This window comes from Pongo abelii, chromosome 1 (genome assembly GCF_028885655.2).
Source record: "Pongo abelii isolate AG06213 chromosome 1, NHGRI_mPonAbe1-v2.0_pri, whole genome shotgun sequence".
In the NCBI taxonomy this organism is placed as follows: domain Eukaryota; kingdom Metazoa; phylum Chordata; class Mammalia; order Primates; family Hominidae; genus Pongo; species Pongo abelii.
In genome coordinates this window covers 39,486,788-39,501,285 of record NC_071985.2, presented here as the reverse complement: position 1 = coordinate 39,501,285, position 14,498 = coordinate 39,486,788, and the positions used below count along the sequence as shown (strand labels likewise).

At 34.5% G+C, this 14,498-nt stretch overlaps 1 protein-coding gene across 12 annotated transcripts in view; it reads left to right on the top strand.

The window, feature by feature from the left end:
* The window catches only part of SYT14 (synaptotagmin 14), a 242,746-nt gene that overhangs the window by 78,047 nt on the left and 150,201 nt on the right, over positions 1-14,498 (top strand). For 7 of the 12 annotated variants that reach the window (XM_024255011.3, XM_054521280.2, XM_054521296.2 and 4 more), the window contains 2 exons: positions 5,855-6,019; positions 13,323-13,538. In XM_024255011.3, the coding sequence (XP_024110779.1) occupies positions 5,855-6,019; positions 13,323-13,538 (381 nt within the window). Of the gene's footprint in view, positions 1-5,854; positions 6,020-7,934; positions 9,350-13,322; positions 13,539-14,498 lie in introns of those variants that run through there. The other 5 variants (XM_054521258.2, XM_054521261.2, XM_054521265.2 and 2 more) reach the window with 1 other exon arrangement.

Below are 14,498 nucleotides of genomic sequence, written 5' to 3'. Positions count from 1 at the left end.
GGAGTCAAAATGTCTGGATTCAAATCCAGGTTCTACCACTTCATAGATTTGTGAACTTGGACAACTTAATTATTCTCTGGACTTCAATTTATTAATCTAAAGACTAAGATAATATTATAGTACTTATCATAAATTGTCTTGAGTGTTAAATTTTAAAATGAAAGCAATTATAACAATATCTGGCAAATGGGAAGCTAAGAGATTAGCAGTTAACAGTTTGGGTTCAGGAGTCAGTGTGCCCAAGTTCAAATACAGATTGTGTCACTGAATAATAATTTTAAGATCTCGAAAATTTTACTTTTTGTGAACCTCAGTATCTATATCTGTAAAATATGGTTGCAGTGAGGATTAAATAAGATAATGCTTGTAAAGCACTTAAAACCGTCCCTGTTAAATAATAAGCACTTTTTAAGTGTTTGATATTGTTCAGGTTGTTATTAGTTGGTCTTGGTTTTGTTGTTTACCACATTAAAACTTTGCAAATTTGGATCATGGGAAAACGTGCATTAGTGAAATTTGAGTTATTGACTATATTCAACAAATTTAATTCTTCAAATGTGTAATATTAAACTAATTATTGGCTGTGTGCTTTTAAATATAATTCTTTTTTCTTTTTGAGATGGAATCTCATTCTCCCTCAGGCTGGAATGCAGTGGCGCGATCTCAGCTCACTGCAACCTCTGCGTCCTGGGTTCAAGCAATTCTCCTGCCTCAGCCTCCTGAGTAGCTGGGATTAGAGGTGCCTGCCACCACACCCGGATAATTTTTGTAATTTTAGTAGAAATGGGGTTTTGCCAAGTTATCCAGGCTGGTCTTGAACTTCTGACCTCAGGTGATCCACCTGCCTCAGCCTCCCAAAGTGCTGGGATTACAGGCGTGAGCCACCATGCCTGGCCTAAATGGAGATTTTAAAGATCCTCTTTGAGAGGCATATGTGTTTTAAATAGATTTACTTTCCTGTGGTATATGGCCTAGAATGCTTGAAAGAAGGTATATGTATAGATAAATTACATTATCTTATACTTATGCAGAATGACTTTCTGAGCAGATTCACAGTATAAAAATATTTTAGGGGAAATTCTACTCCCATAATGAATAAGAATATATTTTTTATTAGGGAGGTATGAATCAGTATAATTTTTTAATTGATGGTGTGCAGCAGGGGTGTCCAATCTTTTGGCTTCCCTGGGCCACATGGGAAGAAGAATGGTATTGGGCCACACATAAAATACACTAACGATAGCTGATGAGCTAAAAACAAATTGTAAAAAAAAACTCATAAGATTTTAACAAAGTTTACAAATTTGTGTTGGGCTGCATTCAAAGCCATCCTGAGCTGCATATGTCTGGCAGGCCATGAGTTGGACAAGCATGTTGTACAGTATTCATATCTTTAGTTTAATTTCAGTGTATATTCTATTGCAGTTTTATGTACGGGTGGGATTTACCAAATGTTTTTATACTCAGAACTGTTACTGGCTGACCTCTGGTATCATAATATATTTGAAATAATAAATATTAGTTTAGTTCTCAGATAAGGATGAAAAATAAGCCTGAAGATTTTTAGTGTTTTTATTAGAAGATATTTTATTTCTTCTCTACAACCATACTACTGTTTTAAAATTGTAAATAGATAAAATATTTTTAATGAATGTAAAAAACAGACGTTCTGTCAGGGAATTGTGTGAATAGTATGTTTACAGCAGGCATATTTCACCTTTTCCTAGTGGGGAAAGCTGCTTTTTTTTTTTTTAATTTGTCTGAAGCCACAGTATGTATTTATCTAAAGATATGTAACGTAAGATATTTACCATTAATAAAGCCTGGCACCTGCATTTGCCAGCTTGGTATTATTTAGTGAGTGAAGTGTTTCATATGGAATAAGAAGAGCAAAAAAGAGGGAAAAATTTTCAAATTTTGTTAACTAACCTGACCTTTACCAGAACATCATACTCATATTTCCCTCTGTGAAATATTCTGTTGGCATTTCCAGTGTAGCATGTCAAAAACTAAACTAATTATCTATCATTCTCCTTCTGTTTTCCTCTTTCCTCCCATGCTCTAATCCAAATGCCTTTCTTCTCATATTTTTCATTTGGGTTAGTGCATTACCATTTACCCAGTCACTCAAACTAGAAATTTTAGAATTATCCTCAACTCTTCTTTCTTATCCTCAACTCTTCTTTCTTATCCTCTAAATTTACATAAGTGGATCATTATCAATTTTCTTTGAACAAAGACTAGATTTCACCCTTCTCTGTTATCACTGCTACTACTTAAAGAATTGAAGATATTTTACCACTATTAACTTGCTACCATATTTCAGTTTTCTAGTTGTTTTAACCAATATAGTTCTACAGGGCAAACTTGTAATCATGTTACTCCCCAAATACAAAAATTTTTGGATGATATTCAAGGTTCTTTGACAATTTGGACCTTGCTTTCATCTCCAGTTACAGCTCCTCTGGTATATTTTTGATCTTTCCTGAATACACATATATTCATTCATTCATTCATCCATCCATCCATCCATCCATTTGTCCACAGATGTTTATATGTCAGCTATGTGGTGCTGTCCTAGGTACTTTGAAGATACAGAGGTAAATAAATCTGACTGTCGTGATTATTGCCCATTAGTGCTTATAGAATGCCATGTATATTATTTCTGTCTTTAACCGTGCTGTTTCAAATGTACTTTTACTATTTATAGAGGTTCCATTAATCTTTTATACCCTACTCAAGTGTCATCTCTTCTAAAGCATTTTGTGACTTTCTCAGGTAGTGCTGCTTTATGCTCCAGTAATAATTTATATTCATATCTCTATTATAGTATTTACTGTATGTTATGCTTACTTGCTTATAGTGGATCTCTCCCATTAGGTTGAATTTTAGGGCAAGAGAAAGATGAAAGAGGAACGTAGAAATAAGGATTGAGGCAAGGGATAGAAAGAGGCAAGAAGAGGAGAGAAGGAAAACAGAAGCAGTATGAGTAGTATTTAAAATACAGACACTGGGGCCAGACAGGGTTTGAATCCTGATTCTTCCACTTACTATCTGGACACATAATTTAATATCTCTTTGTCTCAATTTACAGTGGGGATGATAATAGGATCATTGTGAAGATTAAATGAGTTAATGTATGTAAAGTGCTTGAAACAGTGAGTGGTGTATAGTGTATGCTGTATGGTTTTGTGCTATTTTTGTTATCAATAACTAGCTTTCTTAAGTGACATGAACTACATTTTCTCTTTCATTTAGTTTTCCAAGACGTGGGAGATTTTCAGTCTGCATGATATCTAATCCTTTGTAGCCACTTAAAGCATTAAATGTCTGAGTGTTTTGAGCCTGTACTAAAAGGGGAACTCCTATATATATATTTTGTTATTACAGTGTAATATTGAAGTACTACTCTTTTTTGCCTCTTCATACCAGATTCTGTCCTGCTTCTGATTTTCCTGGCTATCTGAAATGTTGATGATAATTACTCTGTTTTCATTTTTACTCCATATCTCAGGCTTGATACATACCACTGTTTTTATGTCATATACCTTAGCTTCTTTTATTAAAATCATTTTCTTCCCTGGCTGTGCTTCAGCCTGAGGACAAGACAGGCAAGGCTAATGTCTGGCTATAATTTCTTGGTTCTAGGAGCAAGGTCTGTCCCTCAGCACTGGCCTGATATCCAGCTAGCACTCCTACTGTTCCTCCCGCCTCCTCCTCTCACTCCCATTGCCCCTGCCTTACAATATTACTCTCTGCTTCATCTTCTACTGCAACACCATTGACCCAGCTTTGAAAAGATATAATGTCTTATTCAATTCTATACCTGGTATGCCTAGTTTTTATAAATAATGAAAAAGGAAATCAAAGCACTCATCATTGACCAGTTGTTGACTTCATTTTTAACAAATGAGTTAAGATACTATTTGCCATTGCCCTCTGATTTAAGAAAGAATCTTAGAGAAAATAACATTTTAGTTGTGGCTTGAATGATGGAGGAAGAAAAGTAGATTATACAGGGATCTTTGTAGGGGTGTTTGAAGCTTAGAATCATTCTGAACTAATACTTGAATATTATCTGTAAGGCATGGAGGATACAAAAACTTAGTTCCTGTTTAACTCCGAATGACTGATATAGTGACAAATAATAAAAAAGTTGAAGGAGAGCTTGCCAAGGACTGGAGAAGCTGTCTTTTGTCTTTTCCCGCTGTATAAAACCTCTCTAGGTGATTTCATATATTTGCTTGAGACCAAATTCTCTTGAAAATCTAGTAGCTTATCATAACAGAATTTCATTCAGTTTCTGGAATATAAAGTGATTTTTCTGTCTCTGGGCCTTTGCAAATGTTATTTCTGCCTGAAGTAATTCTTACTAATTTCTTAAAATATAGTCATAGAGTCCATAACTTCCAGAAAAGCTTTCTTGATCTTTCAGCACTGGAATAAGTGTTCCTGTGGTTCTCATAGTCCCTGTTCTTTCCCAATCATAGCCTTTATTACGCTAGATTGCCTTTATTACACTGTGTTGTAATTGTCTTCACCAGATTGTTCAAGGAACACAGGAACTGTTTATATAGCAATGCCTGGTGTATGGTTGGTGCTCCAAATATATAAGTTGGTTGAGTGAATGAGTAGGATATGGTAGAGAGGAGCTGGTCGTTCCAGGCAAGGGAAGAAGATCAATAAAGACAAGTAGTGTGGTATTGAATATTGCGGATTCTGAGGCAATGAGTACAACATTTGACTGGAGTATAATATTGAAAAGAGAGGTTGGAGCTTTAAATGCCACATTAGGGAGTACAAAGTTTATTTACTAAGAAAGAGCGATTGAAGCTTTTAGAGATAAAAATAATGATATGTGTTCTCATAAATTTTGTTAAGTAATATATCCATGCATCAGATATAACTTTTTTCTTTCTTTTTTTTTTTCTTTTTTTTGAAATGGAGTCTTGCTTTGTCACCCAGGCTGGAGTGCAGTGGCGCAATCTCGGCTAACTGCAACCTCTGCCTCTCAGGTTTAAGTGAGTCTCCTGCCTCACCCTCCTGAGTAGCTGGGATTACAGGTGCCCGCCACTACACCTGGGTAATTTTTGTACTTTTAGTAGAGACAGGGTTTCGCCATGTTGGCCAGGCTGGTCTCAAACTCCTGACCTCAAGTGATCTGCTTGCCTCGGCCTCCCAAAATGCTGGGATTACAGGCATGAGCCACCGCGCCTGGCCTTTTTTCTAATTCTTACTTTCAAATTTTTGCAGTGCTCTTTGATGGATTAAACATATGATGACTGCCTATTTTATAGACTCCTGTCTTTTTTTTTTTTTTTTTAAGACAGAGTTTTGTTTTGTTGCCCAGGCTGGCACAATCTCGGCTCACTGCAGCCTCTGTCTCCCAGGTTCAAGCGATTCTCATGCCGTAGCCACCCAAGTAGCTGGGATTACAGGCATGTGCCACCATGCCAGGCTAATTTTTGCATTTTTAGTAGAGACAGGGTTTCACTGTATTGGCCAGGCTCATCTTGAGCTCTTGGCCTCAAGAGATTCTCCCACTCGGCCTCCCACAGTGCTGGGATTACAGGTGTGAGCCACTGTGCCTGGCCGACTCCTGTCTTTCTTTTAAGATTGTTCCTACAAATTTATAAGGAAACTTAGAAAATTTGAATGAATACTGCTGAATGAATTGAACAACTGTCATCAAACTTTGCAGTTTGTTTTTCTTATAAACGAAACTGTTTTAAACTATGACAATTAAAAAATATAATTCAAATAAGGTAGTAAGCTAACTTATGTTTGGGGTTTCCTTCTTGTTTGTAGCTTAAAGAAAAATAAATGCTTACAGCTGTGACTTTTTTTTCTCTAGTATCTCCAGAGGCAGTTGGATTTTTGTCAGCTGTTGGGGTGTTTATTATCTTGATGCTGCTCCTTTTTCTCTATATTAATAAGAAGTTCTGTTTTGAAAATGTTGGCGGGTTTCCAGATCTTGGTTCAGAATACAGTACAAGGAAGAATTCACAAGATAAAATTTGTAAGTATCATATTGCTGCTTCTCTTGTTTGTTCTTTTTATCTGTACTATTATTTACTTATTTTAATATATGCAATAAAAGGGTTGGTTGTGACATACAATAAACTAATATTTGAGCTACTGTTCTGTAAAAGATCTGTTAAGTAAATTATGTTCAGGTATTCTTCTGTTGTTCATGAATTGCTATTACATAAAGGTGAATTGTCTACTATGACAAAATGACATTTTAATTTTTCATATGTAAGATATGCTTTTGAGCCTATAATAGGAGCAGATACACTTGAGGAAGAAGGAGGTATCTTGTTACTTTATGTAGTGTACTTCCATTGTCCAAGTAGCTCTTTAGAGAGCTTTTTTTCTCCATATCCCTAGAATGCTTTTGAAAGTATTCACCCTTTTTCTTTACCTGCTATTTAATTTTCAGCTAATGGGTAATTTTATTGTTTGGAGGAGTTGGAGGTGTTTTTACTTAGTAACTTAGTTTATATATAAATTCCGATGATAAAAAATAGTGTTCCACTCCCTCCCTTGGCACCATATATTATAGTGTTACTGGATACTGGGAAAGATGAGGGCTGTAATACCATTCTTTTTCTTATGGAAACATTTTCCTTGGAGTGTTTTTTTTTTTTTTAATTACTACAAGAGTTTTTAAAATTTTCTATTTCCAAAGCCTGGTTTATAAAAATGATAGCAGAAACAAATTGGAAATTATAAAAGCAAAGCGTTAATTTAGAAGAATGTGACGAAAAATAGCTGAGAAATCTTGCTTTACTTATCTGTGTACCTGTGTTGGAGATATGCTTTTCTCTTACATCTGATAACTTAAAAGGTGATAGCCCCATTACTTATAAGAATCTATGAGTTATTGAATTATATTTTGTGACTTTTGCGTTAAGAAACTGTAAATAGTATTTTATACAGTTTTAATTTGGTTAAGTTCAGTGTTTCTCATAATCCACTCCAGTCCTGCTTTTTTGATCATTTGTGCAGAAAGAACTGGCTAAAAGTATCTCTTTACCGGCCTTTGGTAATTCTCTGGTTCAGCATTTCTGGGTTTTCCTTTGTTTAATGACAACTTTGTAGTTTTAAATTTTATTGAGTAGTCCCAAAGAGCTTTTTGTTTATGTGGATTATATCTATTGATATGTACCATATTAGAGTTAAAACTGAGAAAATTTAAAAATATTATTTATCAATTTAAAACTGAGAAAATTTAAAAATATTATTTATCAATTTATTTTTTTTGAAAAAAGACTATTACATATTAATATAAATAACGTCTTTAAATTTTAAAAAACTATTTTCCAAAACAAAAAGAAAATGGGGAAAAAGTGGTGAGAAGAGTGATTTTGTTTTATACAAAATTTATAAAAAGATTTGCACATTATTGCAAATCTTTTTAATGACTAGCATAATGGAAGACAGCTGGATTCTCATTTCTGCCTCTACATTCAATCTGTCATGTAGCCTCTGGATAACTCCAGTGTTCACTTGTGAGCCAATGAGAATGAAAAAGTCAAGTACCCCCTTGCTGTTATTGTAAAACTAGTCTTGACCTTGAGGATCCCTTGAAAATGTCTCAGGGAACTTAATTTTTCTGAGCCTTGTTTTTCTTTCACTTATTAAATAGGAATAATAATATTTACTTCCTAGAATTACTGTAAAATCAAGTAGGATAAAATGTGTCAATTACAATGCCTTGCATATAGTAGCCACTCAGCAGGTGTCCACACCTCCTCTCCCCTATTCTTACCACTAGGCAAAATTGTTTAGATATTTCTCTTTAATATTTTTCTTAACGTGAAATGATACTGGGTAGTTTATTAGTAAGATAGGGTAGTACCCTTACGTAGACTATTAATAAGCAAACTAAAAGTACATAATAAAAATCCTTTTTATACTTCTTCTTTCAGGTATAGAATAAAAAACCAATAGTATTTGAGGGAAAAATATTGTCTTGCTGCTGTTATAATAGCTGTGGAGTGAGAAAAAATGTCATAACGTTTAAACCAAGTGGTTTGATTTTTTTTTTCGGAAGAATCTTTACTTCAACATATTTCTTTCAATGCATGATGTATTTACAGAAAGATTAAAAGCTACAATGTGAATTGCTAATATTGAGCTGATGAATAGCAACATTTAAGTAAATGTTAAATTCAAGTTCCAAAGTGGTTGATATTTTCAGAAGAGAAAATTCCATTATTGCACCTTTTAGGAACAAGGAAGTAGAAAATGGCATTTTTCAGAAATTTCCAACAGAATCTGCCTTCAGTGTCCTCTCTGGTAGACACAATCAGTAGTGCTGTAGAGGATTTGACCACTGTTGTTGGGGAGGTCAGCTATGCTTTAACTGACTCAGTTGCTGTGCAGGTAACAAGTATGATGAGTGGCTTTCGCCCAGAAGAGGAAAGCTCTGTAGCAGAAGAAGCTGTAGACACTTCTAAACAAAAAAATGCCGGGTTAACAGAAGTCTCCAAAAACACTAATTGTCAGAAAACACAAGCCAATTTAGAGCATAGAGCAAAGCAAATAAATACTTGTAAAACTTCACAAAAGCAAGATCAAGGAATACATGAAGAAAGAGTATTTAAACATGTTAATGATAGGCAACAGACTCTATCAGAATATCAAGACACTGGTAATACTGGTGATTCTTCTTTGAAAGGCTACATGAATAATGGTGGGATATCAGTTATCAGACAGAATACAAGGGCTGGATCTATTTGTCAAGAACTTGAAAGTACTGACAGATATAAAACAATTGGAGTAGGAATTTCCAATAATGGTAAGAATGATTTAAAGGAGGTAAGATATCAAGAAATGAAAGGAAATCAGAAGAATGCCAACGGAATAAACAAATTGTATGAGCAAAAGAAATACGTTGGTACAGATAATTGTAAAAAGGAGGAATATCCTAAGTCTCGAGATGTATATTTGGGAAGAGATCAAGAGAATATGGGGCATTTCAATAAATATAAACATCTTCCCGATTTAGGGCATTCAGATCATTTAAAGAAGGCTGAAAAATGTGTTAAAAGTAAAGCATCCAAAGGGAATGAGTGTTCAGGAAATGAATGTTCTTTAAAAGATATTTTGACAAGCAATAGGCATATGACACAGAAATCCATTATAAAAGAAGACATACATCCAGCACCATCAACTAATTCTAAGGATAAGTTATCTGGGAAAATTGAAGAACAGATAAATTCAAAGAAATACTGTAAAGTGAACGAAGACATAAAACCAAAGAAAACTGAGGCCATTTCTGCCAAGAAAGGAACAGCAAAGAGTAAAGATGAAAAATATTCTAAGATAATACCAGAAAAAGGTGAGGTCTCCTAATGTTGGTGTGAGTGATTAAATTTTCTCTTGATTTTTTAAATTAGTAAAACATCATCCAAATTTCTCAGCTTTCCTGTTCATGTGTCTATATTTAAGACTTTCTTGAATCCTTTTACTGGGAAACATTTTAAAACCAGTATTTTTTCTAAAATCATTTCAAGAGCATTCATGTTATTTGTCCCACTAAGTATTGCCCCTGGTCCCTGCATTATTTGGCCAGCTTTTCAGCAGCCCTAGTTTTTCTTAATGTCCATTTATTTTACAACCAGAAACTCCATGGTTTTCTTACATGCTTTATTTGGAGTTTATTTGATGTGCTGTAGTTGCATTTGAAGTTTTTATATAACTAACTCTGAAGCCCCTTATACAATATTGCTCTTTGCATCTATCCAAATTTATATCAAATGTTTAATTATTTCCTTGAGAGCAATAGATTTTATTTTATTCAATAATGTGGTTCACAATGTGTTTTTATTCATTTCACCCATACATTAAAAATTTTATATTACTGCCCTGTTTACAATAAGTATACATGAACAATCTATCATTATTCATGAGTTCTCTATGTAGAATTAGGATTCTGACTAAGCATTTATAGTTTTCCATCACAGTATTTGTGATAATTTTCATTATTCACAGTATATGTGATAATTTTCATTATTCACAGTATATGTGATAATTTTCAATATTCATTAGCAGCTCATACTGCTAATAATTACTTCTGGTAATCCCTTAGTCATATCCACTTATTGCTGATCTGATCACAAGGCCAAAAGTACACTGGCTTTTATTTATAAAATACACATCTGGAATTTTTCTCTAAGTTCATACTCTCATAAAATAACAAAAAGCCGAATAGCGGTAATGAGGAAGACTTTTCAGTTCTGCTACGACTACATACATAATAGGAATCTGATATTTATCTATTATATGAGTGTTTTACAGTGATAGAGGAGAGGCTAATCCAGGATGGATGAACTAACTTAAAAGAGATGTCAGTTTCTGAAAATGTATCCATTTTGGAGTCTATTCTTCTAGCAGTTTTTTGTTTTTTGTTTTTTGTTTTGAGACAGAGTCTTGCGCTGTTGCCAGGCTGGAGTGCAGCGGTGCAATCTCGGCTCACTGCCATCTCTGCCTCCTGGGTTCAAGCGATTCTCCTGCCTCAGCCTCCCGAGTAGCTGGGACTACAGGCACGCACCACCACGCCCAGCTAATTTTTGTATTTTTCATAAACATAGGGTTTCACTATCTTGGCTGGGATGGTCTCGGTCTCCTGACCTCGTGATCCACCTGCCTCGGCCTCCCAAAGTGCTAGGATTACAGGCGTGAGCCACTGTGCCTGGCCATTCTAGCAGTTTTTTGATTGTCAGATTTAGTGATCTTTGGTAGGCCTAGTTTAGTTCTGGTAGACTTACTGCTTAAAGTAGCAAAAATTAAAAAATAATGTAAAATAGTTTACATATTATTTTATTCAGAAAATAATGATAGAATGGATACTAGTAATAAATACATTACAAGTAGCATGTAGGGTTTTTAACTTTTTAAATTTGTTTTCATTAAGAAGTATGCTAGTACCTAAAGAAACCAAATATTTCTAACATATTCCACAATATAGTCAGTACTAAGCTTATACACGCAATGTTCCCAAATGATTTTCAAAAATTGTTTGATTCATAGATTAACCCTTCATTTAGCTGAACGGTAATATTACTGGTACCTGTGTTCCAGGTTCTGACACAGGGTTTATAAGGTATAGAAAAAGGAGGAAGGCCAGGCACGGTGGCTAACGCCTGTAATCCCAGCACTTTGGGAGGCCGAGGCGGGCGGATCACGAGGTCAAGAGATCGAGACCATCCTGGCCAGCATGGTGAAACCCCGTCTCTACTAAAAATATAAAAATTAGCCGGGCATGGTGGTGGGTGGTTGTAATCCCAGCTACTCGGGAGGCTGAGGCAGGAGAATTGCTTGAACCCAGAAGGTGGAGGTTGCAGTGAGCCGAGATCACGCCACTGCACTCCAGACTGGCAAGAGGGCGAGACTCCTCAAAAAAAAAAAAAAAAAAAAAAAAAAAGAGAGAGAGAAAGGAGGAAGGGTTTTCTTCTTTATTTCTAAATGTAGGTTATGTTAGGTAATGTTTTTTAATAGATGAAGTTTGACCACAGACTAGTTACCCTCCTCAAGAGACTCAAAACCCTCTGCTGCTTTAAGATCCCCACCATGGTATCCCAGAAAGTGCTAACAGCTCTGCACTGGGAGTCAGAGGTCTTATGGCACAGCCATCTCATTGTTGTCTAATAGTATTTTCTGCAACAATGATGCATTGTTCCATATAGTAACCGCTAGCTGCATGTGGCTGTTGAGCACTTCAAATGTGGCTTATAGCATGGGGAACTGGGTTTTAATTTCTGTTTAATTTTAATTAGTTTAAATAGCCACATGTGACTATTAGCTACATATTGGGCAAGCACTGCCACAATATATGACATTGGTGATAGCATTACCCATTTATGGCTTTATTTTACTGATTTAAAAACTAGGACTAGACTAGATGACATATAACCTCCTTCTAACTCTAAGCATTTAGTTTCTGTCCTGTATTTTAAAAATTACTTATCCTGTAACTCCCACTCAAATTTCAACCTCAATTTCTTTACTACAGATGCTTAACTGACTATAAAGAGAAAAATAACCAGATTGAACTAATGAATTTTAACTACTGTAGTCTCCTTACCTTTCTAGAATTGTTTAATAATTCTAAGAAAGTTACACCGTTGTGCAGTTTCAAAGTGGTTACCTTTTTAAAAAATTGGTAATAACTAGTGCTTTTTAAAAAAGAACAATAAAAAATTTAGACCTCCCGAAAGTTTTGTTTGAAATTTAGGTATATTTAAGTAAAGTTTTCCTAGAAATTCTGCCTTTCACAAGCAGTAAGTGTTAACAGTTCGGTGTATATCCTCCCAGATAGTTTTGTCTGTGCATACCTAGACTGCATTATGTGTGTGTATATGCCACATGTGTCTGTATATATATTTTTCAAATGGGAATATAATTATAACTTCTACTTTTTTACCTCCTTTTTTCTCATAACATGATATTGTAGTTATTCTTTCCCTGAGAGTTCTTTTAAGTTCACATCCTCATTTTTAATGACTGCATAGTATATCATTGAATAGATATATCATAATTTATTTAAACAAAGCCCACTGATGGACATTTAGGTTATCTATTTTGCCATTAAATACAGTGCAGTGAATTGTCTCAAAAATATATCTTTATCCATCTGTTAATTAATTTCTTAGGCTGAATTCTTAGAAATAGAATTGGTAAATTCCTGGAAATGGATCAGATTATACAGATTTAAAAGTTTGATATATTTTGCCAAATTGCTCTCTAGGAAAGTAGTATCAGTTATAATTTCACCAATAGTATATACCTGTCCATTGCTGTATTTTACTGCTAGCACTGAGCATTATCAGTTTTGAAAATTTTGACCAAAACGAGAACCAGAAATGTGTCTTTTAATGTGAATTATTTGAATCAGATCTATAGTACTGGCAATACTTAGAACTTCACTTGTGTGTTGCTTATACCTTAAAAAATGTAAAATGGTAAGTATTATAATTTCCTTTATATGTAACATGGTTGAAAAATCCCTGTGACTAACAAACATTATTTATATAATAGAATATACAAACTAATCTTTTTCCAAAGCTTGGGCTTCTTATGTGAAAAAATTGTATTTTTTTAAATCTGAAAATTCAGGTTGTATATATATATGTGTGTGTGTATGTGTGTGTGTATATGTGTGTATATATATGTGTGTGTTTATATATATAACTTCAGCAAATTTTCCGTACTTTATTGTGTAAAAATTATCATTTGACGGGCCCAGTAGGGCCAGGTGAGGGGAGGGAAATTTTTTTTCAATTACCATTTGTTCTTCATGTCATTCCAAATAGATAATTCCTACATGGACAAAGATGAGCATGGTTCGTCCTCTGAAAGTGAAGATGAAGCACTGGGTAAATATCATGAGGCTTTATCCAGAACACACAATTCCAGACTACCACTGGCAGATTCTAGACAAAAGAACTATGCTTGGGAAACAAGGCAGAAATACAGTCCTCTATCTGCAGAGTATGATGGATACAGTAGTGAAGCATCAATAGATGAAGGTAAGATGGGCTGTTTTATTTTATTTTACATGACACACTATAGTATTCGATTACTTGTGCCTGAAATTCTAGGAATCTGTGGTTGCAGAATAAACAAGAGAGCACACACAGTAGAGTCACATTTCTGGGAATGTAATTTATTCAAATTCATATCTTTGGGCTCAGGCCAAAAATCAAAACCAATACCAAAACACCCCAAAGCAAAAACCAAATAACTTACGTAATGTGATAATTGTAGCTCTTATTTCACAGTGAACATATGCTTAGCAAGCATGATATGAAAGATGTGAATCTGCTGTTCTCTCAGATGGAATTGGTTTCTCTATACCTGTTATAGGAACTGATAGAGTTTAAGTCTCTCACGGTGTTGAATATGATTCCAGTGTGTAAATGTATGCTGTTTCATTCAATATGGCTCCTAAACACCAGCCAAATGTTACACATGGCAGACAGCGGAAGAAATGGTAATCTGTTTTGTGCAGAAGGGAAAACTGTCTGAGATGAATTTATTGAGAGCTAGTACTATATTATACCATTCTTTAAAGGCAATTTAAGGTATTTTCAAGGATTTCAGTAATTTGAAGGATTATTTGTCTCTAATTGATTTTGTGTTATGTGCTGAAATTGACTTTAGAACTCAACCTGTATAGAAGATGTCAGTCCACTTATACATGCTTTTACGTCTTTCTGTGACATAAATAAGACAGGTTTTGCCATTAATTAAAGCATATTTATTTCCACATTTAAATAAATTATTCACTTGCTTAATAGAATTTATGGCTACTCATCTTGATTATTACCCAGATATGAGGGACAGAATAATATATCCTAGATATCATTTTTATCATTATACATAAACACAAGCTATCCTTGATTTTGTAGCTGTGACTTAATGTTTTAGGGCCTATTACTGTTGATGACTTAAAGTCTTATCCCAGCATGTACAGTTGTCAAAGGGGG